At 39.7% G+C, this 26,145-nt stretch overlaps 2 protein-coding genes across 5 annotated transcripts; both read right to left on the reverse strand.

Annotated features, from left to right (window-relative positions):
- Positions 1-372: 372 nt before the first annotated feature.
- LOC105048173 (signaling peptide TAXIMIN 1) lies at positions 373-1,120 on the reverse strand. The gene is made up of 2 exons (XM_010927389.4): positions 749-1,120; positions 373-625 (listed from the first exon to the last, which is right to left on the reverse strand). Exons 1-2 carry the CDS (start codon positions 853-855, stop codon positions 502-504), a joined length of 231 nt encoding a protein of 76 aa, XP_010925691.1. The 5' UTR covers positions 856-1,120; the 3' UTR covers positions 373-501.
- A 2,065-nt stretch (positions 1,121-3,185) lies between these two features.
- Positions 3,186-23,339, reverse strand: LOC105048172 (transcription factor GTE4-like). 4 transcript variants are annotated; one of them, XR_012142509.1, is made up of 6 exons: positions 21,191-23,339; positions 21,046-21,091; positions 20,839-20,958; positions 20,641-20,717; positions 15,784-15,830; positions 3,186-3,652 (listed from the first exon to the last, which is right to left on the reverse strand). XR_012142509.1 is itself a non-coding variant. In XM_073260430.1 (6 exons), exons 2-5 carry the CDS (start codon positions 22,787-22,789, stop codon positions 20,656-20,658), a joined length of 1,827 nt encoding a protein of 608 aa, XP_073116531.1. In that variant the 5' UTR covers positions 22,790-22,872; positions 22,986-23,337; the 3' UTR covers positions 3,186-3,652; positions 20,641-20,655. The 4 variants fall into 4 exon arrangements, 3 of the variants coding, with proteins under 3 accessions (XP_073116531.1, XP_073116532.1, XP_010925690.1); XM_073260430.1 differs by lacking the exon at positions 15,784-15,830 and having other exon boundaries at positions 21,191-22,872; positions 22,986-23,337; XM_073260431.1 differs by lacking the exon at positions 15,784-15,830 and having other exon boundaries at positions 21,055-21,091.
- Positions 23,340-26,145: the final 2,806 nt, after the last annotated feature.

Consider the following 26,145-nt stretch of genomic DNA (forward strand, 5'->3'; position numbering starts at 1 on the left):
AAAAAATGTCGGTATTTCACTGTTTTCTTGTAGTGTAAGCGGATCAGATTTACTGTAGATCTAGAATGAAATCATTCTAGATGGATTTATTTTATCTTTGAGTGAAATTATTAGATGGATTCATTCCATCCTAAATCCATGATGGACCAGATCCATTCAATAATTTCTCCATGAGATGAGGTACGGCTTCAGAGAGCTTTTCTTAGGAATTATCGTGGGGCAATTTGCTTGTATCTTTGAAAACAGAGTGATTAAATTGCCTCGTAAAAGGATCAAAAAGTCGAATTATAATACGTGTACTCGTGAAGTCGCGACAATAGAATTAACGAACATCAGGTTCCAGACAAATTAAACAATCACAAACATAGACCCTTTGAACAGCAATCTCTTCCAGTGATCTTTCGCTTACAAATGGCTACAGTTACCACTCATCAATAGCAAGCAAGGGAGCTAATGAATAAGGAGAAGAAAGGGAAAAAAAGAAAATTTAACAATCGAGAATTAACAAGGTATCTTGGAGGTGAACCACTCCATGACGTGGAGGGGGGCTTTGATAAGCTCGATCGCGAGCTCCACCAATATCGTCACACAGAGGCAGCACGGGCATATGCACGACAGCAACAACCTATAATTATGACCAAACCAACCACAATTAGATGCAAGTCTCCTTTGCATTTAGAAATCATATCATATAATTTCCTTTTCTTTTAGTTAATTTTTCTGTGGAGGAGGGAGAATATGGACTTACCCCACGATCCATACGGCGACGCCGACGAGGGAGACGAGGAGGGAGAGGAAGGCGAAGGGGAGTCCCAGCAGCCATCCAAGCGGCCGGCACTCGCAGTCGCAGCACATTTTCTTCTACTCTACCTTATTATCCTTTCCTTTGCTAAGCCTCGAAACTTCTCTTCTTCTCGTTTAAGCAATCTTCTTCCCAATTCTAATAATTCAGGGGAGGTTTTCCACCCTCTCCACTACTACAACAAATAGAAATTTTCTTCTCAAACCTTTCTCCTCCTCTTGTTTCTTTTCTGTTAGACTCGAGCTATTTGTTCTCTTCGCTGTGCCTTTTTTTTTTTTTAATCTCGTTTCAAGGGAGGATGGTGGGGATGCTTCCGGTCCTCTTCCGCGACGGAGAAAACAAAACACGTTTTTTATTGCTTATTTGCCTAAGCAACGCGACGGTGTCCGAAGAAGACAAAAGAACAAGAATGGGCTGCCATAAAGTCAGCGTTGGTCCATGGTCAAACCGGAGTTGGCAACGAAGTAGGCGCCGGCAGCTGCATGGGAGAAGGAAGATGGAAACGTGCAGCTGTCAGAACGACGTAACGTAACGCCACGCCCCAAAGAAAAAAAACACTTGCAAAGTAGGCCAAAGCGGAAGGTTTATCTTCCCAGGCATATGCTGAATTTCTCTGCCAAATGCATTACTGCATCTTCTATGCCGGCCAATACGGATGTATGTTTAGTCTAATATATAATTATTTATTAATTTTTTTAAATATTTATATATAATTAAAAAAATTTAAATAATATTTTATATTTAATTTGTTTGAATGAAATTTTAAATTATTATAAATATTATCAAAATTGATGTAATTCATAATCAATGTAGAGTAGGAGATGTTGTAGGGCAAATATATTGAAATTGATCATGAGCTGTGATTTTTATGAATGAACGTATAGATTTAGATTCTCAGCTAATGAGAATTTTAGAATTTAAACGAAGAGTATGTGAAAATTTATACAAATATATATTTAGTTCAACATCGATTATTAATTTGAAAAATTTTAGATAATTATATAAAACTCAAAAATCTAAAGAATATATTTTGATTGATTTTTTGAATAAAATTCTAGATCGTTATATATACTATAATATTTAAATTTGCAACATAATTTAAGATTCAAAGTCAAACTGCTGCTATTTTAAATTGTTTGAAGCCAAAAATACTTTTTCTTGGTACTGGATATTGTAGATGAATAGTTCATCGAAGGACCATAGTTTTTTGAAATTAATTACAAAAATTTTTTAAAAATCTATTTAGTTAGAGATAATCTGATCAAAAAAAAATCTCTATCAAATTATCATATTTAATATAAAAATAAAAAAATAATGATAAAAAATTGATAAATTTTATATTTATTTTTTTGAAAAAAAATAAATTTCTATGCGTCGCTGGTAGCATCGGCAGAACAAATAAATTGAAGAACAAATTCTGGTGGTTTCTTTCGTCCTGACCGTGTACCTTCTCGTCCATGCACATATAGCTATGTAACGTGACTGATACAAGTGGAGAATCATGAAGCGGTACTGGCCATTTGTGCGGTACAATATGCAAAAATCGATTATATGAGATTGTCAAGGTGACCGCAATAGAATAAGAGCCAACACGTGCATGTTTCCACGAGGGTAGGGACAAAGTCGGCGATCGCTCTCCGATGCACGCTTTTGCACGGCATATAAGCGACATGCCAGCTATCCCAGCAGGCACAGCTGTCTACGGTGCAAACCATATGATGCAGAACTCGAGTCTACGGGACAAGGGTTTGCAAAGACATGACAGGTTATACGGTTAAAACTAAAATGGCACATGGATTCACGCCATGATGGGCAACAAAATTGATTAGAAATAGTCAGATAAAAGACTCACCAAGATGAACCGCTTACTGCAAGGAACAAACGCAACAACAGAGACAATTTAAACCAAAGCCATCCTTGTTTCAAAAAGCCCCGTCTATCATGTACACAACAATCAATGCTGCAAAATAGAACCCACAACATGCATGAGATCCCCCCCCGCATGAGTTGAGGGGCAGAATATTGCCAGATTGGACTGCTTACAACCTCAAGGAGAATTGCTCTAACCCCCACGTTACCCACAATCACGATGGTAGATCATAGATTTCAGCAATAGATTGATCAATCCCTGACTATAGCTACTACACATTTAATATATACAATTCTAAGACACTTTCCAAACCTATGTTCTCCGTTTGCATCAACAATGGCAAACAGCTCAAAACCTCGTAGCTAGGCAAAGAAACACAACGTCGTTCACACTGCATAAAACAGAAGAATGAAAACTGGACAAACGCATGTGGTATACTACTGATTTCAGCAGTAAATCAGCAATTCAAGCAAACAGATGCAGCACAACCAATAATTCACAGTTGATCCAGTATAAAGCAGAACCGGTCTTGTTTATTCCCAGATTCCCCAAATTAGTTTTTATGTTTCCAAGAAACTGGCACCGCTAAATCCACTTGGACCCGGGTCCTCCACCAGCAAACTGTAACGGACTAAATATACATTGGCTACATTATCTGTGACCACTGATCAGACCGAAGGAAAGCGTCCCCTCTAACCTATAAATCACTTCCTACAATACATACAAATTTGCATCAGAAAGGAACTGCAAATTAAGACAAATACAGATCCCCCCACAATGACTTTGTGGCTTCCACCAGCTTGCTAACCGCAACTGCAGGAGCCTAGCAACAGTCTGCAAGTCTTAAGAGACAACGAAGAAAACAGAAAGTTTTCCAAAGGAAAAGCTGGTGCCAAGCTAACAAGCCAGTGTCTTTAATGGGTCAATATCATACAAAAACCATCAATAGTCCTGATTCGATGTCAATTTGAATACAATATCTGCAACAAAAAATACAATAATATTTTGTCATAGCTGCAAAATATCAAAAGCAATGCCACACAACTCATGCATGCAATAAGCTGCAAGCCTGCAACTAGATTTCTAATATAATCACTTAGAAACACTGAAATGGCTTCCATGAACCCATATGTCAGATCAACATTCCAAATGTTCTAAATATCTCTCCGGAATAAATAACAACAGAAAAAAAAAAAAGAAAGAAAGAAAAGCTGTCACAGAAATTGAGATTAACAATGTTGTTGTTTAACAGGGGCCATATTCAAAGCCAGCCATAAACGAATCCTCCAGCGAAAACTAAAAATAAAAAATAAAAAGTGCAAGCATGCAACGTGAGAGAACATTATGGATTTCCATGTCGTCGTAGGTTGTAACAGGGTAATGCAGAACTTTTAGATTATATGGTTATTTAGTTGGCTTTAGAATTCCACCACCAACAAAAAGCACAGTCACAACTTCAAAGTCTAGATTTAACTTGTAACAAAAACACTTGAAAATTCCAATACATGTTTGAGAAGGCTTTTTTTTTTTTTCTTTTACAGTTATGATAGAATTAGTAAGGAAAAGGAATGTGATAAGACAGAGAACAATATAAATATATCACCAAATCATGAGTCAATGAGAACGCTTGCATCATGGAGGATTTTATGAGCAAATAAAAGAAGCAATATATGACTAACCTAAGCAGGAAACACTTGTCCAGACTCAATTGGTAACTAAAAGAAATTTCTTAAAGGAGAAAAAAAATCAGTGAAATAGCATTATACCACCAACTGTGATCGGTGGCAATGAAAACCATGTATGGATGGATGTATAAAAACTCACATCCAAGTATGTGGTGTAGAACAATTCATCTTTTAAATGACCAAGGCTTAGAAGCAATGCATGACCAATAAATAAAACAAGCAACATGAAACCAACAAATAAAAAAAAGTGAATCATTTAAGTTTATTTTGGCAAACTATAGAGTGACAGATTAACAAACCGAGAGAAAAAAGGTACCATATAAGTAAAACATCTTGTATAACCAATTGGGCACCATGGAAGACTAATTCTCATGACAAGTGGTGCACCTTAGAGTGAAGAAGACACCAGAATGAAACAAAGGGACAAGTTACCTTATTGGAGAGAAGAGAAGGCAACATAAGAACCTGTGTCAAGCCATCTCATTGGCATGAGAATCCAATAACTTGTTGGCATCACTATAAAAGGACCAACAAGATAACAATCCTCATGCCAACATTGTGGATCACATCATGAACTAAGTATTAGCACAGTCCTTTGACAACAAAATTATAATGAGGAAACATGCACATCCTTCCTAATTTTCAATGCACCAACTCTACATACCAAAATTGTCAAACCTTAATTAAAAAAAAAAAAAAAAAGGGTCCTTCACACAGCCAACTAAATTTGAAAAACCAAATCACCAAAAGCTAACATTATAATTGAAAAATTCACATTCATAATGAGGTGGTTGCAACCTAGGAAATGCAACACATCTTCTGAACCTGAAATCATGAGCAACATTGCACTTTGGTCCCACACAGAGCACCAGACAATGACTCTAGTCTAGCAGAAATCATAGAGAAATCTCTCTTATACGATCTCAACAACACAAGTGCAGATTAGAATATGTCAACAAAACATATTCTGTTCCTTTTTTCCCAACATAAATTACAGAACCAAGTAGTCAAATCATTGTCAAAACAAGGCTCCACAGCAATAAAATTCTCTATTTTGTTAGCAGCGCCTAGGGCATATCTATTAGCTCCAACAAGTGATACCCCATTTGCTTACCCACCTCACAGTGGATCAAAAGATGACTTCCTTCCCACACCTAATGCAAGTCTAGAGTCTAACGTGATCTTTACATTTTTCACAACAATCACAGGTCAAGATCTCTATGACAGCCACCAACAGAAACTCTTAGGAATTCAGATCATCCATGTCAAAGAAAGAAGATTCATGAGATTTTTTTTTCCCCCCACAAATGAGGATTGTAAAGGACCTAGTTGTTCGAAGTTCAAGGGTTCAGACAGTTGAAAGCGTCTATCATTATCAATCTTATAAGCATGAATGTTCGTTGAGAATATCAGCTGTCACTGGTTCATTTCCATCCAAATATGGGACTATCTTAGAAGCTCCATCTATTCATTGTTTCAAGCGAACTACAAAGCATCCTTTAACCAATATCATACCAAAAAGAGTATCTGATGGTCTAAAAGCAAAAGAAGTATTGGATTTCCCTTAACATCTGCAAATCTAAATTTTCTTCAACAAAGTGGGACAAATATTTCTTGTCATGCTCACATCTCCTTCCACAACATCCATTCAGCAGAAGGGGCCAAAACCATTTCTCGAAATCAAAGCCTCAATCCCAACCCTTCAAATACAATTTTGCAGCCTATGACAAGCGGGATAAAGACGAAGGCTCAAAAAAAGAAAACAACCACATAAGGACACTACAACCTAGAAACACCTTGGGTTTATACTGTTTAAGATCCCACAAGGTTTTAAAAATTGACTAAATAGGAGAAAAATAGTAGGTGACCTTACAATCTGGAAAATCAAATAAATTGCTGACAAACATCCACATGAGCTTCTATACTATTAGAAACCTTCATCATGATGCAAAATCAATTTCTTCTAAAATGTCGGTAAGCTAGGAGAGGTTTTCTACAACTCCGGTCTGAGCAGGTTTGCTATTAACACCTGAAGCTATAGCACCTTCAAACCATATTTCCTTGAAATTTCACTAATGTATACCCCATTTCCATGGAGGTGGCCCTGAATAAAAACAATTACAGTGAGATGGCTATAAATTGTGAATTTAGTGATAGAATGTCTACCTTTAGAGAAAGATATTCTCTCTCCAAAAGACATGCTGCTTTTCAAGATTTTCCATGGTTAGGCCTCAACATGAAAGCTCCCAAAGGAAGCACTAAAGAAAAATGTATGTCATCTTCAACATTGCTATTAGTGTCAGCTTAGTTTGATGATTCTATATTTCTACCCACATACAAGGAATGTAATCTTCAATATTATTATTTGCTTCACCTAATTTTGATGATTTTAGTAAAATGTGCACTGCCTCACCATGGCAAAGTTCACCTAAAGCCTAACAATTGCCTCACAACATCAAACCATAAGACTCTCACTCAAAAAATTGTCCTCTACATTCCAGAATTTCATGAATATGCTATAAAGGCTAGCCCAACCTAAGTTGATTACCATTTGGCCAAGCATTGTTTGCATGGGACTTAAGCCTGTTCCATGCTTGGGTACGAAAAAGCAAAAGTCCATTACATGACCACAATGCATTTCATACTTTTTAAATGATCTCGGAGCATAGTATTTGTTGGTGCAAAAATCCGCCTGCGTCAGAGAAGCTGAAGTCGAGAGAGTCGCGATCACCGCTGGGACCTGCAAAAGAAGTCTAAACCGGAGGTGGGGTTGCTCCGGCAAGACCCTCCGACGCTCAAGTCAGTTCTCTGCCTCAACAAGAATGGAGTGCTCGAACGAAAATTTTAGCAAATTTCTAGGTAAAAAATGAGAGCTTAGAGAATAACGTATCTGGAGTTCCCCTTTTATAGGCCGGGGAAGCAACGGGTTGATAGCGATTGTTTGTAACCGTCTCGTCGTGGGCCGCACGGGGCCAGGGGAAATTTATCATGAGTAATGGGTGGAGTCGTGGCTGTCATCATGGCTCGCCACGTGGAATCAGTTGCGGGGAGTGGAGCGGCGTTCGTTGTCGTGACTTGTCAGGGAGTAGTGAGCCACGCAGCATCCGCCGCAGGGAGTGGAGCAGATTCGTGGCCGTAACTGCGGCCTGCCAGGGAGTGATGGGGCTGCGTAGCATCCGCCGCCGGGAGTGGAGCAGATTCGTGGCCGTTACTGCGACCTGCCAGAGGGTCCAGACTTGTCGGCCGAAATTCGGTGGGAATCCGATTTCCGCAGAAGCCCGGATAGGGATCATTTGTCGAGGAATCTCGGCCGAGACCTTCAGCAGGAGCTCAAGGCAAAAGTCCGGCTCCTGTGAAACCCGGACAAAGCCTACCTGTAGCTGGAGTCAAAGGCGAAGTCCGGCTCCCGTAGGAGTCCGGACGAAGCCTCCCTGTAGTCGAAGTTGGAGATGAAGTCCGGCTCCGTAGGAGTCCGGACGAAGTCTTCCTGCTGCTGAATTTGGAGATGGAGTCCGGCTCCCGTAGGAGTCCGGACGAAGCCTTCCTGCTGCCGAGTTTGGAGACGGAGTCCGGCTCTCGTAGGGTCTGGACGAAGCCTTCCTGCTGCTGAGTTTGGAGACGGAGTCCGGCTCCCGTAGGAGTCCGGACGAAGCCTTCCTGTAATCAAGTTGGAGATGAAGTCCGGCTCCCGTAGGAGTCCGGACGAAATCTTTCTGCTGCTGAATTTGGAGATGGAGTCCGGCTCCCGTAGGAGTCCAGACGAAGCCTTCCTGCTGTCGAGTTTGGAGACGGAGTCCGGCTCCGTAGGAGTCCGGACGAAGCCTTCCTGTAGTCGAAGTTGGAGATGAAGTCCGGCTCCCGTAGGAGTCCGGACGAAATCTTTCTGCTGCTGAATTTGGAGATGGAGTCCGACTCCCGTAGGAGTTCGGACGAAGCCTTCCTGCTGCCGAGTTTGGAGATGGAGTCCGGCTCCCGTAGGAGTCCGGACGAAGCCTTCCTGCTGCTGAGTTTGGAGACGGAGTCCGGCTCCCGTAGGAGTCCGGACGAAGCCTCCCCATAGTCGAAATAGGAGATGAAGTCCGGCTCCCGTAGGAGTCCGGACGAAATCTTTCTGCTGCTGAATTTGGAGGAGTCTGGCTCCCGTAGGAGTCCGGACAAAGCCTTCCTGCTGCCGAGTTTGGAGACGGAGTCCGGCTCCCGTAGGAGTCCGGACGAAGCCTTCCTGTAGTCGAAGTTGGAGATGAAGTCCGGCTCCCGTAGGAGTCCGGACGAAGTCTTTCTGCTGCTGAATTTGGATGATCCTCCGTAGGATCCGAAGCTTCTGCTGCGATTTGGAGACGGAGTCCGGCTCCCGTAGGATCCGGACGAAGCCTTCCTGCTGCTGAGTTTGGAGACGGAGTCCGGCTCCCGTAGGAGTCCGGACGAAGCCTTCCTGTAGTCGAAGTTGGAGATGAAGTCCGGCTCCCGTGGGAGTCCGGACGAAGTCTTCCTGCCGCTGAATTTGGAAATGGAATCCGGCTCCCGTAGGAGTCCGGGCGAAGCCTCCCTGTAGTCGAAATAGGAGATGAAGTCCGGCTCCCATAAGAGTCCGGACGAAATCTTTCTGCTACTGAATTTGGAGATGGAGTCGGGCTCCCGTAGGAGTTCGGACGAAGCCTCCCTGTTGCTGTAGGTCGGACGCCGGCAGAATCCCCGAGGGGTCACTCCTGACACGAACTTCGGCGGGGGGGTTTACACCCAACAGTATTGATGATAGAAATCAATTAAGAATAGCCAATCCACCTTTTAGCACCCCTTTAACCAAAAAAACTGCAAAAATTGCTTCCACTCTCGCACTTGCTCCAGCCTTGAGATTTTTCAAAGCTATCTAACGCCCATATCACTAACCATTGCAAAGTCATTATCACTTACCAGTTTTATTCTTTTTTTTACTTCTATTGCATACAAACCTAAGCGCTAAAACATTGTAATAAACCATCAAACCAAAAGAACCTATGTTTATCTCCATTCTATGCTACCACTTCATACCTTTCCACACTTCAAGCAAAGTCAAGAATCTCTCACTGGAGAAATTCTTTGTGCACCGGGGCGGTGGAGAAAATCTAAGGTGAAGTGCACTGCGGCAGCTGATTAGGCCACGTAGCTCAATTAATAATGAGGCAGACATTTAATGCCACTCAGCTTTTTTTTTTCAAATTTTTCCTAATGAAAATGCCCTTTCCCTCCGTAGAACAAAGAAAGAACAATATTATTACTTCTTGATGCCTTATATGACTTTCTATGAGTATATATAACATTCTGAACAATATATATGACTTCCTGTATCTTTATATCATACAATATTGGTTATTATAGCTTTCTGATGCCTTATATGACTTTCTGAACAATATATATAACTTTCTGTGAATATATATGACTTCCTATGTCTTTATACGATATTTTTTGATAATGTTAGTTATTATAACCAACAGGAAGTCATATAAGGTATCAAAAAGTCATATATATTGTTCAGGATATCATATATATTTACAGAAAATCATATATATTATTCAGGATGTCACATATATTAACAGAAAGTCATATAAGACATCAGGAAGTTATATAAGACATCAGAAATATATATTATTCAGGATGTCGTATATATTCACAAAAAGTCAAATATATTATTCAGAATGTCATATATATTCACAAAAAGTCATATAAGGCATCAACAAGATATCATATAAAGACACAAGAAGTCATATATATTGTTCAAGATGTTATATATATTCACAGAAAGTCATATAAGGCATCAAGAAGAAATATATATCTTCCTTTCTTTGTTCTGTGGAGGGAAGGGGCATTTTCATCGGAAAAAATTTAAGAAAAAAAGCTGAGCAGTATTACATGCCTGTCGCATTATTAATTGCTCTACGTGATCCAATGTGATTGGACGGTGCATGTTTTCTGCATCGAGAGACGGTGCACAAAGAATTTCTCTCTCTCTCTCTCTGACATAGCAATTATTTCCTTCTTAAATGCCTAATTGGTTTTGCTCTTTTCCAAGTTTTGGACCTTCCAAGACTGTCATTTATCATTTTGCCAATAAAAGGCCTCCAACACTTGTTTCTATGGGTACTTGACTACTCATCCTAAGAAGATAAATTAACAACAATCGGTGAGAGACAAATTATGAGAAAGATCGCCATAGTTTTCACTTTTAAATCTAGGACAATCAGTGAGAGACAGATTATGGGAAAGCTCACCCTAGTTTTCATTTTCTTTTCCTAAAAAGCACCTAAATTTGCTCCTGCTTCATGTAACTACAGTGAAAAAGCATGAAACCCATGACAGGTTTATTAGAATATAATACAAATAAGCTCTCAATCCCCATTTCTTCCCAAAGATAACACAACTGCAACAAAAGAAACATCCTTAATTGGTTGTCCATGTAGTTTATTAAAGAAGAGTGGAAAACACCGCACCTTGAATTAATGCAATTATTACAAGAATGCAAGTTTCATCCAAGATCACTACCATCCGCCTAGAATCCAGAAGAATAGAGTAGGTTGATCCTAATTACAGTTACACAATTTTATTTAATTATTCCATGTTTTCCCACCCTTAAACTTTAAATCAAGAAATTATCAGTTTCATCTACATGGATAATTTTTCCAAGCAACACTTGCTTGCTATTTCCATGTTAATTCTACATCGAAGTATTCTACCACATCAATTTTCAAGTATTTTCTTTTCATAAATTTTGCAGCACATTGGCCTTAAAATGCCCAACCATATCATAATTGATGCCCACATATACTCATGTATCCTCTTCAACAAAAGGCCCTTGTTTATAAATTAAAAAATGTCTTGGATCAGATAACAAAGTATTACTCCATGTCAGCAATATCTAACACATAAGCAACATTTGTAGTAGGCCCCACTCATCCTCTCAACTTCAGCCCTATTAAAGACAACCTCATTTTATATACTTTTTCTATTGTACTATTTAACCAAGGTGGCAAGAATGACCTGTTTCTGAGATCTGGATCTCTTGAGTTCTAATTGATACCAGTGAACACATAAATGCAACCAAGTAGATTCTCATGAAGTTGCTCAAGTTCAACAAGATTTCAATTTCAATTATCATCATGCCCTCCAGTCTCATGATCTAGTGCTTTGTCAATATTAAACAGCATCTATTGTAGGATGAAGTCCAGGAATTTAGCACTTCATGTGTCTATAAAAAAGCAAAATTTATGGATTAAATCTACAGTTTAGAGCAGGCTTATCACCATTAAGAATCTCTACATTCTCCACGAATAATTCCCCCTTCTTGCATCTCACCAGACTTGCCTTCCATAAATTAACTTTGCTGTGCACACCACCATCCTATGTAACATCCGTTGATATTCAAATAAATAAAAATGAATGGTTATCTGGTAAGATTCATCCTCTTCTTTATAGACTTTTCCATCAACTGGATTGAGTTGGAATTCACCGTATAGACCAACAGTCAGGTCCTTAATATTTGTTGTTAGAACATGGCACTTGCTACACATGGAAAAGTTCAAGTCAAGCTCAAAAAGGAACATAATCTCTGGAAAAAAAAATCAGTTACAGCAGACTTTACCTAAATATGATGACATTTATAAAATACTAACCCAAGCATGTTGTGCGAGAGGAAAAGAAACAAGGATCAGTGCTATATTTCTGTTAAAAGAAATCTTCTACCTCTTACAGATATAGTTGTGGGACCAGCATGACCATGTGTCTGACTAGAAATAATTTCAGAAATCTCCCACAGCTCTCAGAAATCCATCAATCTATGGCCATAACACATACCAATGCTACCCAGAACTTGGACATTTACTAAGTGTCTAGGTTTCCCAAAGCATTCATGCTTTAACCTCCAAAAAAGCCAATATTGAAATGCTCCCACCCAATACAAAATATAAATAAATACCAATATTGAGACAAAAATAAATATGCTGCCAAGTGAACGAAGTAGGCCAGTTAAATAATTACTTGCCATAAGACTTATGCGCAATATATGAACAGAAAAAGCATAAAACCAATGGGACTTCAAAAAGTATTTCTTCTATGCTTTAAAGTAATAATTTGCTACTGAATATAGTTCTGACTTCTGAGAGAGGAACGCAAAATCAACCAGTGGTTAGATCAGAAAATTTAAGCGAGTTCCTTTTGGTTCATTAAGGTCCAAAAGAATGTCTATCCACTTCAAATATTCAAACATGTATTCACCATATACAATATGTATATTAGTATAATACACGTATCTATCATAAATGTAAACGTCATCCAACAAGTTATAGGCTCAAACCTAGCCCATCCTTTGATGCATGTTCATAAGCTCCATGGTTCACAATACTTAGTCAGATGACAAGCCTAAGCAAATCTATTGTACAAGTTCTGACAAAATAATAACAGCATACAACCATACTAATAGTAAACAAGCATTGCTCATATATCATGCATTTATAAGCAAACAAAACTTGTCATTGTACAAAAAACAGGGTGGCAAAGTGTTATGGTCTGTCTTGAAAGGCAATGGACTTCCAACAACATAGGCATGATGAAGCTTCAAGCTGTCTACCAATGTGATAAGATGAGCAGTAGAGGGATTCAATCATATATGGTAAAAGTCATGAATTGATAAGCCTAAATGATGACACAATTAGGTGTTGCTGACTTTTTATGATAGATGAGTTCCAGAAATGTATAGCTCTCTTTAGACATGTTTAAAAAGACATATCAAATGTAAATACACCTGCAAAAAAAGATGCAAGCTTACAGTTTTTTCAAAAAATTCAATATTTGCAACTAATACAGCATCATCTGGAGGTACAAGTCAATTCAGGTTTGAACAGAGTTTGTTATATAAAGAAGGGACAAGGCACTAACTTTTGTAGCTTGTGAGAGCCAGAAAAATGGCTACTTGCCTCATTCAGTTGATGAAATATAAGTAAATAAGCAAGGGTTGAAGTACAGATTAGTACCAAGTCTATAATGGGTGGATGGTACCGTATTGGTAGGAAATGGATACTTGGTACACCTCATGGTACACAGCACAATACCAACACATGGTAGTCAATGTCACCTTTATCGTACCAGCACCAACAATCATAACCTGTGTCAATACAGCTCTCACTGGTCCCCCACCAACAACTGCACCACTGTACCAGTACTTCAACAACCACTGAATAGACGCTCTAATTTCAAATACCTAATTTTTGTAGCGCATGATTCACACCTTTGAAATCACTTATCTAATAAGAAAAGGGAGTCCATAAATATTTCTCCTTACCATCCATCCCTTCATTTTTCTAGTCACTGCTCTCCCATAAATGCAGTTCTCTTGCACGAAGATCTAGTTCGCTATACTCTGGACACATTGGATTAACCAGGTATAAAACTGAACTACATGAATATGACATCCCTAAAACCAGGACCTTAAACTATTAATTCAACTCCATAACTACTTGTCATATAACTCATATTATGTACAGATCATGTCAAACTTTGACTCAATTATGTTGCTTCTCAAAAAATTACAAGCATGTCAAATATTTTCACCAAAAATTTACTCTAGCAAACTTCAAATTGAATCATAAGAAAAGGCCAAGCAGATCAATAAGTCAAGCAAACTGCGATATGAACACGTTACCTCTATTATTAACACATCCTAGGAGCATAAAATCAGTTGATCTCTTCCATGCTCAGTTTCAAAGCATCTCTCCTTTATAAAAGTCTTCTCTTAACTTAAAAAAGAAACAGCTCCAGCTCTATCAAATGATTGCCTTATTTGCTATTTCACAACCACCTCCTGCATCCCCCCTCCCCACTTTCCCTCATACAAAAGCATCCTTTGAAAGGCATTTCTAACCATAGACCATGCCATGGGAAAGATCAGAGAAAGTTATAAATATGCCATGAACATCCATACATCCACCCACAAAATCTCCAATCCATAACTGCCATGGATATTTCCTAGGCAGTACATCTCACTTTAAATTAAGATAGCAATGAATTTATCACTTAACATCGATGATTTTAGCATCCATTGGTGCCCTCTGTCAACCAAATTGCTCTCTTTACATCATCATACACATCTCCCTAAATAAATCCACAAAAAGTAATATGCATTAAGTAATCATGATTGAAAAATTATATAGACTCCTGTATTATATTGTCATAGATTCTTTGAACCATCAGCCACCACTAGTGGCCTCATCAAGTATTGCAAATTTCAGCAAAAAAAATTAAAAAAGAAGAATTAACAAGAGATGCAACAGAAAAGAGATTAAAAATATTTATGATACAGACACCCTCTTCATTTTTTCAACCTTAATGATAAGATTGGGCTTCTTGCCAACTTTTCACCAATGAAGTCGATATCAGAATGAAGCAGGTGAATCTTTTCCATCTATTTTAAGTCCACAATTAACTATGTACACAGGTGTATTAAATCATCAAACCTACTAACAGTCATCTGTTTTGACAATCATATCTATCAACACCCTAAATCTTCTAATAGAACCTCAAGCTAGAACAATTACTACATTTCTTTTCCTTGCATCGCATACACACTCTTGCCTACTGATTAAATATTTCAGATCCTGTTCCCCACCCTAAAACCTCTAGAGCCACAGGTGCACATAAGACACTTTAGCATACAATCCCAAGGTTAAGTAGGAGAAGTCTGTATCAGGATGCCACATGTTTAGAGTCTAGAGAACTATACATCAAACATCCATGCAAGCTCGTAAATATGCAATGAATACATATTTATTACATTATAATGCAGTAAAATGTTTTTACATGATAATTATCCTTTTATCTTGAAATGGCAAATGATGGATGTAAAACAAATAGCACAACAATGCCTAGGACCTTACAGAAAATTAACAACAAACACAATATACGTACCACAGCTAGAAGCATATACCTAAAACTAAGTACACCTGCTTTCATCTCTATATTATTCCAGATATATGAATAGCAGCTTTTGATAAGAATGGAAACATATCGTGTTCAATTACTGGAGAAAAATAATTATATCATATCACAGAACATAGCCTCATCAATCATCCTCATAAGCGTTCATTACTTCATTATCCTTCTAACTTGTTTCATAAGTGTAAAAAACTCACACTTCAGTTCTATGCAGCTGGTATTATTACTCATGACTGATCATATCACATAACCTGCCTTTCAGGTTATATGCTTCGATGCTATGTTACAACCCAGGATTCCATCATGCAAATCAACATACATCAAGATTGTTGCCTGCTTATTCATTTGTTAATTAATACTTCACAGAAACAAGAAGAAGCAGTTGACTATGATAAAGTACGACTCCTGGTATTACTGTTGCATTTCAGGTATCAACAACATCATGTGAATTTCTTGTTGGAATTACTAACACATCCAGTTGTCTTGATCCCCAAATGGTTTTGACATAGCCATCAACCTGAAATAAGATCAAGAACATGTCTAATCATGTCTCTTACAGATCAAGATTCCACATATTAAGAACAGAAAACTTGACAAAACAAAATAACAAAGCCAGGAGTCATCTAGCTTCAAGCCACTGATTATTTCCCTCATAATAGCAATCTGTTTCCTTGATCCTGGCCAAGTTTGCTAGCCAGTCTGGAGCACCATTTGCCTCAGTATACATCATCCACACATCATCAAATTTCACTCAATCTATGGAACTGTCCTATGTGTAACCCACCACAGCTTTGGGATCTCATTCTATCCAAATTGTCCAGCAGCTTTCACCTATGGTCCATGCAAGGCCGTTTCTCAATGCACAAATCTCCAATGTCTAGGCTCTAGATATCCAAAATCCAAGATGTATTAGCAGCTCCAAATGGAAGTCACCCCCCCCCCCTCTTCACCCTCACTAATAAAACTCATTGTTGCTAATTATCCACTCAACATTGCAATGCATCTGACTTGATGTGTATAACACCATTGGGTGGAGCCTCCCACTTGAACCATATTTTTCAGTTTTAGCATTGTTACTTTTTATTAATACTCATCTTATTTTCTAAAGACTTCCCATTCTTTGTCCTATAGAAGCTTTTCTTTGACTTCCTATTCTCTTTCCTCCAAGTTTCTTCTCTTCCATTCCTCTCATTGCTTATTTTGTTTTTTAACTATTAGTCCTCTTTTTATCTACTTTTTGTGCTCAAAATCATATTACCCAATTTGCTAACACTGTTTTGTAGATCATGAGCTATCAAGCATAAGGAAATATATTAAGTAAAAAAATTCTAGACTGAGAATCCCTCTGATATGAGTGTTTATACTGGTATATCCATTTTCATTCCACAATCATGATATATAATACTAAAAATGGGCAGTATGCCGCATGCTATTTTATTTACTCTTCCAAGATCATCGACATTTATTCTTTCTATAGACTTCCTGGTAGATCAATCACATAATCAAAGTATTGTACATTCCGTAATAATGTACTAACGGAAGATAATTTAATTGTATGCCTCATGTGAATGTTATTTCTATATTTAGGTGACATAATTTTTTTTAGTTTAATGATCAAAATACTACATATCCGCACAAACACATACATTTGATTAAGAGTGAAAAAGACCACCTGAGTCACCTGGCAGTTTGCTTAGGTACCTAAGCACTAGAGGCTCCCTAGACATTTACAAGTCACCTTCACCTTAGCAACTGCTTGAGGCCTGACTGAACTGACAACTTGGATAAAGCATAAACCTACAAGTTAAAACGATAAAAAAATATTGGAATCAAAAAATGGGAAAAGTATTTACGACGGTTAAAAGGCATCTTCCTGGACCCTCCCTTCCTCTCTGTTTCTAATTTTGTAGTAGTAAATCAAGTCGGAAAGAATAAAGCAGTGACCTCTAGCATAGAGGCAATGACAATTGTTCTCACCAACTGCTGATTAATATCTCACTCAAAGCCAACAACTTAGGAAGCTTCTTATCCCTGAAGTAATAATTCTTATTACAGAAGCTAAAAAATGCATCTAAGCAAGGAACATCATTATGGAGGAAAAACAACCTACCTTGTGAATATTAGCAAATCATAACAGAGAATTACTGCCGCAAGAAATGTCTGGGCTTTTGTAGTTCGTGATGTTTGGATCTGTGAACCAAAGAAAAGCATCGTGCCTACCCATATATTCCCTAGGAACATAAATTCGTCATTCCAACTAAAAGCATAGAATAAGCATTAGTATTACAAGGTTCCCCACCAGAACGAAGACCTATAGAGATCATTCAAAACAGCATTCAATCTTCCGATAAAACATGCTCCACCTAATACACATAGTAACACACTAATTAGCCCTAGTAGATGGAATCTTCTACCAGGGTAACACATCTACTTCAAAACCTTCCTAGAATCTCAAAATTGCACCTGCATTCTAAGAGCTTCGTTACTAAAATGTTTCTAAAATATCCGCTTCCAATGCACGCAGTCACAGAGGCTCCCATTTGCCAATTCTGGCAACCAAGCACTCAACTTAGTTTCTTTCTACTGCAAAGGCCCTAATGAAGGATCTTGAGATAATCTAAAAACATGCAATGCATGCATAGTCATCGCATTTGCATATATCCACTAATAAGGTTATTCCATGTGCCATGTTGGCATTCATCACCGAAGTGCCCAGCCACACAGCCCATACCAGACAGATTTATATTGTCAATATACCAGCTATTAGATAAGGGAGGTAACACTAACCTTGGTGATCCGTAATCTACCATGGGTATATGTGAGAAATATTACCTACATCTTGTCTTTGAAGGCCCAATTACTGTCAACATAATACGGTGTACTTTACATTTGAAAAGCCAATAAATGATGCTCCATTATCGAGAAGCATGCTGTTCTTATTCTGTATGATTTCTTATAGACTTTTGATGGATATGAGGTCTATTTAGGAATCAGTATTGTGTTTATAAGCATGAAATTCCGTATCGGCCCGAACCGGCCGGTACACTCCGTACCAAGCCAGATCGACGGGGAACAGAACGGTTCAATTGGGAAAAATGGCATACCGGAGCAGGGAGAGGAAAAGAGAAGAAAAGAGAGAGAGAGAGAGAGAGGAGGAGAGGGAGAGAGAGCAAATACCGTCGGAGGCCAGCGGTGGCCCGCCGCAACTGCCAAAGAGCCGCGAAAACCTCCACAACTCGACTGTCGCATGATAGGGCTTTCAAACGAGCGAGAAAGAGAGAGAAAGGAGCAACGTACTGAACAAAGGCACAACCTGCGGAGGGGCTGCCGAAGTTTTTCGGATGGTCGCTGTGGCCACCGAACGGCGGAAATCGTGCAGGCGGAACCGCAGCCACGAAACAAGGGCGATCGCCCCTATTCATGCGTCGAATTTTTTTAAAAAATGAAGATGAACAGTAAAGCCGACAATTGATTTGCCAGCTTCATTTTTAAATTTTTTTTATTAAAAAAAATAATCGATTTACCAACTTCACTTTTTAAGAATTTTTTTAAAAAAAAATTAAAAACAGTGAAGTCGACAATCGGTTTGCCCGATTACCGACTTCACCGTAATCCACGTTTTTAAAAAAAAAAAAATAACCCATGAAACATGAGCGATCACCTCTATTTCACACCGCAGCACTGCAGGCATTGAGCGGCGCCCAACAGCCATGACAGTCAGCTGGAGACCCTCCGACGGCTTCCCCTCTCTTATTTTCTTTCCCTCCCCTCTCTCTCTATCTCTCTCGATCGATCGAGTGGCAGCTGAAGCGGAGGCCTACGCGCCCTCCGAGCGCGTCGACGGCCCACCTATGGCCACCGCCAACATCTCCTCTAGCCACGACCTCCCCCCTCCTCCCTCCCTTTCCCTCCCTCTCTTTTCCTCCTCCCGATTCACCTCTTCTCCTCTGTGTCAGTTCGCGCCGATTCGGTCCGATACAGATCCGTACCGAACCATACCACCGACTAGCCGACCGGCACTGGCTCCGATACCGAGTCCGCAAGCCTTGTATAAGTTTTAAAAACAATCCCACAACACCTAACAGAACACCATAAATCACTCTGCAATTTACAAGTTTGGCAGCATGCTTCTTAAAGAAGTTCCTCCAACTTACCAATTTGTCCTATCAGTTACAATAAATTGCACAATCAATCAGGTAGTCATAATGCTCAAATGAGGATGTGAGGTCACCAATATACATACATAATCCAACATAGAGAATATAACTCTTCCAATCATCTCACCATGTAACATCTATAAGGCAAGGGTATAGCACCAACAGAAAACTAGATTGCATCAATTCACATAAACCATCAAACATGGGAGGAAACTAATCTAAAAAAAGTTATAGGTTTGTGAAACTGAAGCCATCTGCCCATAGACTGCATGCTCCCCCTGAATCAGTTGCATCATTTCACAATCTCAGTACCAGTAAACCTAGTAGCTGAATTATAAAATAAAATGCTTGAATCATTTTAAAACTTCACTCCACTCCCAGCCCAACTCTTAACCAGATAAGCCCAATTTTATAAACTTCCATGCATAAGTGATCAAACTTTTCCTATTGCAAATTGTCACCTCATTCTCTTAACAGCAGAGCCCTGGTTTAGTAAAACTTTTTTTTTAATGAGCCCTTGCACCATGTTTTTAAGGGACACCCATCTATTGCTAGTTAAAACATCAAATACATCAACAGCAACACAAATGAAAATCTTATCTAACTTAAAATTTATATCAACAGCAACATCAAATCCTAGGTGCTCCTACTTCTTGAATCTTTGGCATGTACCATTTTTTCCTCCTATAGTGACATATGCTCCATATGAACTTCTAAGACAGACTGCTTAATTACAAATAACTCTTTTGATTGATGGAGTAAATGGCAATACCTTAGAACCTTTACAAAGACGAGAACATTCATTAAGTGCTTTCTTAGGTAATAACTTACTACCATTCTTCGATGGTACATGAAGTGGAAAGCGATACAGGAAGACAACAGCTTCAGAAAGTATCCATGCTCTAAGACACATGCACAAAGACATGGTAAGCATATAGTTCCTGCATTCCACTAAAAGGAGCACAGGACCTTTCCTAAAACTAATATAGCAAGGTAAAAATGATATCAAAAACAAAGGAAGCCTTGAATGATCCATTTAACAAATCATGTATGCATATCAAACGATAACAAAATAATAATAACAACAATAATTCGACCAACTATTTATCTCAGTTCCAGCTTTAGCTAGACACATGGCAGTAATGACAATAGCAATAACCAATATCCTACCTGCACTGAATCTGCTCATGTTCTAGGTGAACGTGCCACATCTGATCCATATGCAGATGAACTATCACTGTCGGAATCTGCAATGACTCTTAAAATAAGTACAATAGCTCAATCTAAATTCCTACATGTCCGAACAGCATAATTAGATGTCACATGACCTAGATCTTCTTCAAACACATGTCAGATAAAAGTATTTACCAGTGGATGAGGATCCTGAATCACTGCTAGAGCTGCTTGAACTACTTGATCTACTGGCGTTATCCCCTTTTGTTTCTTCAGCAGCTGGTGATGAAGAAGCTACATACTTCTCATCCGCCACTACATTCCAGTTTTGACATGAACATAACATGAGATCATCATGTGACTTAACAAGACCCAAAACATGCATATTCCCAATAAAGTTACCTGTCTTACTTTCATTGGGCATTTCCACGGGAATAGGCTTTTGAGCCTGTGAAAAATCCAAGAGAAGTATCAGCATACAGACTTGGTTAATAGAAACATTTAACCAGAAAAGAAAGGAAGCAAGTTAAGATGACACAAAAAATACCCTTTCATGCACCATTTCCCTGGCATTACGCTCAGCCTCTTGCCTGGCTAGAACAGCAAGCTCTGCCTTCCTCTTGTTCTTGCTCAGACTCTTTTTGTAATTGGTCACAAATCTGTCAAGCTCCCAGAGTGTCTCCACATCCACGCTATCTATATCCACTTCGATTTCATCATCATGCTGGTAGACAGATGAATTCCTCTTCTTAATGATCTGCACTATGTTCTCCAGCTTCTCTGGTGGCAGATTCTGTAGGTTATTGCTCAGCCTCTGCTTCTCCTCAAATGTCATATCCCTCTTGTGTGGATCCTTGGCCTTCGGCTTCTTCAGGGCCTGTGGCCGGCCAATATGTGGGGCATAATTCACTGGCTTCGTCTTCGAATCTACTGCCATAGGATAAATGGTGGAATCTGACCTCTCCAAAGTCCTCATATCAAGTGGCAGAGGCTTCTTGGGCGCAGGTGTGTGGGAATGGTAGGCAAACTCGGCCTCAATGGCAGGCCACCGCTCCTCAAACATCTGGGACAGCTGCTTGGCCATGATGTGAACATCCTGCCCCTCGGGATTGTAAATCATAGCATTGCGAAAGGTGAGTCTCACATCCTCCGCAAACTCCCGGGGGGACTTGTACCAGTTCTTGCTGAGCCGGGACTTTACGGTGCCGAGGTCCATCGGGTGTTTGATGATGCTGAAGTAGTCATGGAGGCCGAGGGCCTTCACGTCAACTGGGCTATTGAAGACCCACCCATGCTTATGCTTCATCAGCTTGGAGAGCAGCGCAGCACAGCTCTTGAAAGCCTGGGCATAAAGCTTCTTTTCCCCAGCATGGTCCAGCTCCCCTAAACTATGCTTCTTGCTGCCATTAACCTTGGATTTCTTGTGGCCATGAGGCTCAGGGGGTGGAAATTTCTCCTTCCCGAGGACAAAGTCAGAGTTCCGGTAGTACTGGTTGGCCTTGGGCGTCCGCTTCTCCTTCTCCAAGCCCTCGCTAGGGTTGTTCTCGGTGGCAACAGAAACAGTGGGCTGGCGGCGGAATGGGGCCGAAACGGGGGTCTTGGTAGAAACAGGGGTGTTAGGGTCGGTCACGGAAAGCTGGGAGTGGGTGTACCCGGCAGCCGGAGCGGAGGAAGCGGCGGCCGCGGCGGCTGCGATCTGGACCTCTCGGGCCTCAATCTTCCGGGAGAGCGCACGGACCTGCTCGAGCTCGGCAGTGAGCTTGCGGCGGAGCTCCCGGATCTCCTGCCTCGACCGGGAGGCGAGGCTGATGGTGACGCTGCGGCTGTGGCCGTTGGGCTGGCTCCGCTGAGCTGCATCAGGAGGCTGAGGGCGGTTGAGACTGGAGGCGTCATCGTCGGAGGCAACGGAGGAGGGGGCGGGGGGCTGCGGCGGGGGCGGGTGGAGAGGGGAGCTGGCGGCGTCGTCGGCGGCTGTGGCGGCGGTGGGGGTTTGATCGGAGGAGGGAGGGGGATGGGGGTTGGAGGCGGGCTTGGGGTTCTTGTTGTGGGATTTCCGGGTGTAGACCTTGTTGCTCTCCGTCCACCGCTGCTTCTCCCGCGAGCCGTCACCGCCGGTGCCGCCCCCTACCAGAGGCCCCGATGCCATGCAAGTAAAGGGCGGAGAGAGAATTCCAGGGTTTCCCTTGGTGGGGATTTCAGGTTAGGGTTTTTGTGCAAGAAACCCTAAATCTGAGGGAAATCCATTGGAGGTTGCCGGCGGCCAAAGGGATTGGATGAGAGGCGAGATCGAAGTACCAAATGGAAGAGGATACATATGGGGGAGAAAATGGGTCGGGGTTTACCTCAGTTGGGCCGCAGAGGATGGAGGAGTCGGAGACGACGCTTTCTTTCCGAAGAAAAACGACGCTTTCTTCCAAAGAGACACGAGCCCGGTGAGTGGCTGGTGGATCTGGTTATCGTGGATCTTGCTATCGGACAGTCCGCGTTATATGTGAGCGGAGGATTCGAGGAGCCGCGGTGGCGCACGCGTCATCGTAGCCGTTGGTAGAACATACCAAGTGGCCGATCGGATGGTCCGGGTGATCCGCGCTCACAGCGGGTCCGAAGTCGACGAGCGGGATTTGGGATTCGGGCCCGGCAGAAGGCGGTGTGTTCTTGAAGCCTTCTCCTGCAAGAAAACCCAAGAATCTCGTCGCTCCTTCGAAAAAAATGGTCAAAGACCCTGGGGGTGGAGATATAGCTGTAGGGGAAGACTGGTAAATGATCTAAAGAGTGCACGCACGTGTGAGCAAGGGAGGATCGGGAAAAGAAATCTTTTGCAATTGCTTGGTTCCAGGAGGCTTGTGGTATTGCATGAGAAATTATACGCGAAACTATTGTGTATTAGATGGAATAATACTTGTTGCTACATACTTCAAGGTGAGCTTGAGGTTGGCTAAATAGCTAGAGCTCCGAGTCAAATGTCGAACCTGCAAATGAGTTCCTTGTTAAGAGATTTTTTTATAGAGATCCTCCTGCGTTAAGTCAGACAAAGAATCTCAGAATAGCGAAATTGAGTAGTGGAATGAGTGTAGAGAGGCTTGAGACTGACCAAAGGGTCTTTTTGTCTCTCTTTACTTATAGGTAAGATTGATGGCCATTTCCATGATGATTGTGCATCATGATCGTGCACGACAGTTGGTTGGCAATTAGGATAAGCTATCATCCGGCGATTTCATGCAGGCTATCTGTGTTATAACGGCCGGATATCAATTGTGGACGTATTTGCCACCAAATATCTTGGGCTGGTGTGCTTGTGGCCTCACTCGAATTATCATTAGTTCCAACTGAGGTCGCTTGGGATATTCCCCACCATCAATACTATTAAATAAATCAAGAATTGTTTTCTATAGTCATAAGGGATGAGGAAAGGGCTATCTTGCATACTTGTTCATTTTCATCATCTCTCGATTATATTTTTGTTGTGCATTTAAACTTGTTGATACGCTGGGCTTTGCCCAAAAGTTAACCTATTGATATGTTGGATTATGCTGAACTTTACATTTACTTGAGCTTTAGGCTTAGACCTCAAACTTCTTGATTGTTTTTTTCAATTTTTAAAAAATATTTTAAAATATTTAAAATATGAGTAACTAAATATTTTCAATACCAATTTTCATGTTCAATAACTAAAAGTAGATACCTTAAGATTCTAGATCTTCTTCCACTAAATTTATCAACAAAATCTAGGATTTGATCATGAAAATCTAAATTAAAAAAATTTCGAGTTAGGTCAAGCTTGGCTGAGTTTCAAGTCCCAAGCCCCATATAGCGCATTTCACTAAGAAGCTTATTTTTCGGGCTTGCTGACCTGCTTGACCTAAAATCTTGGCCTAAGCCCATACAAAAATTTTCAAGTTTGAGTGAGTGGGTAAGTCACACATTCCGTGAACAAATCTAGAATAAGTATGGCAATCCATAGAGTCGCAAGTATATATATTTACACAATCATCACATGCATAATGCATGTAATAGAAAATTCGATACTAACTTGTTGCATGCGAAGGCTATAACAGTACAAGATTAGGGGATACATGGTAAACTAATCCTTATTATATCATTATCATAATTTTCATCAAAAAAGGGGGAAAAAAAAACAACCCTTGCACAATAGGATAAATATCATAATAATCATTGTCTTTGTAAGTATTAGTATTAGAATAATAGAAGGTGAAGAGCATGCAAGATTTTAGCTATTAGTATCGGTACTTCATGAGAAATATTTTATTTAGTTCATTTGAAAGCTCGATAATTTAAAAGAACAAGATTTGAAGAAAAAAACTCTAATGAATATTTTTCACCACCAACCATGATGTATGTTAAGATTTTGGAAGAATAATTTTCAACTATCCAATACTTGCAAATATTGCTGCTGTTTGAAATTTTAGTCATAAAGATTGCTCTCCAATGATTTTAAAAAGTCATTTGCAAAACTAATCAACTATAACGAATGGACCGACGCTATATGGTCAAGAGCTGAATTGACTTTGAGATCCCATGTCTGGCTTGATTTGTTTTGCCACTTGTATGTACACTCAGCCTCTTAATTAAAAACAATAATAAAAGTAACTTAGGTCATGGTTTGTTATTTTCATGATTGCCCAAGCATTGTCCCATGTTTGCGTGCCATAATTTGTTATAGAAGTTTACCACAAACATTTTGTTGTGAAGTCCTAGGTTGTCAGGCTTGTAAAACATTCATTAAAATAGGTGACATTATCAAATCGTTTATGTTATTTAACCCAAAAGCTCAGTATATTGCTGGAAACTTATAACTCAATCCATTCTAGTCATAATGCTTTTGTTAGTCATCTTTCCGGTCAATTTTGCATTGGCATTTTATGAACAATCATGCTATGAACACTAGATTTTTCCTTGAAATACAATAAAGCATTAGTAACTTTCCAGATTAACAAGTGAAATATGTATGCTAGGATTGTTGAATAATATTTTTTGTTATATTTTTCACCACTTGTTATCATGAGCTCCTTTGGCTCAGGTGCTAATGTGTAATTACATTAGTTTGTGAGGAAATACAATCAAGTTTTTTTTTTTTTTTTTTTGACATATGCTAAATAATTACATGGATGGTTACGACAAAGCAACTATGACTATCATAGGCATTTAAAATAAATCACTGTAAACTCTATTTATTTATTTATTTTCAATATTCAGTCAGTCCCAACTGTGCATTTTTTTTTGTCTCTTTTTTTAGCATATTTATTACAAAAAAAAAAATCCCTCAAAAACTTCATACACCATTCATCTTCTTTTCGATTTTTCCATCAATAGTTCACATATGCAAAGCACTGGTACATATTTAATTACGGATATATGCAATACCCAGTGCCAAAAAAGATACTCATTTGCTGACTATAGCGAGGTGCTTTTCAACAAAATTGACAAACTTTGATCAGTAGGATAACTTCCCGTACGTCAAGTAGATTTGGACCTTATAATCAA

This window comes from Elaeis guineensis, chromosome 7, assembly GCF_000442705.2.
Source record: "Elaeis guineensis isolate ETL-2024a chromosome 7, EG11, whole genome shotgun sequence".
Classification (NCBI taxonomy): Eukaryota; Viridiplantae; Streptophyta; class Magnoliopsida; order Arecales; family Arecaceae; genus Elaeis; species Elaeis guineensis.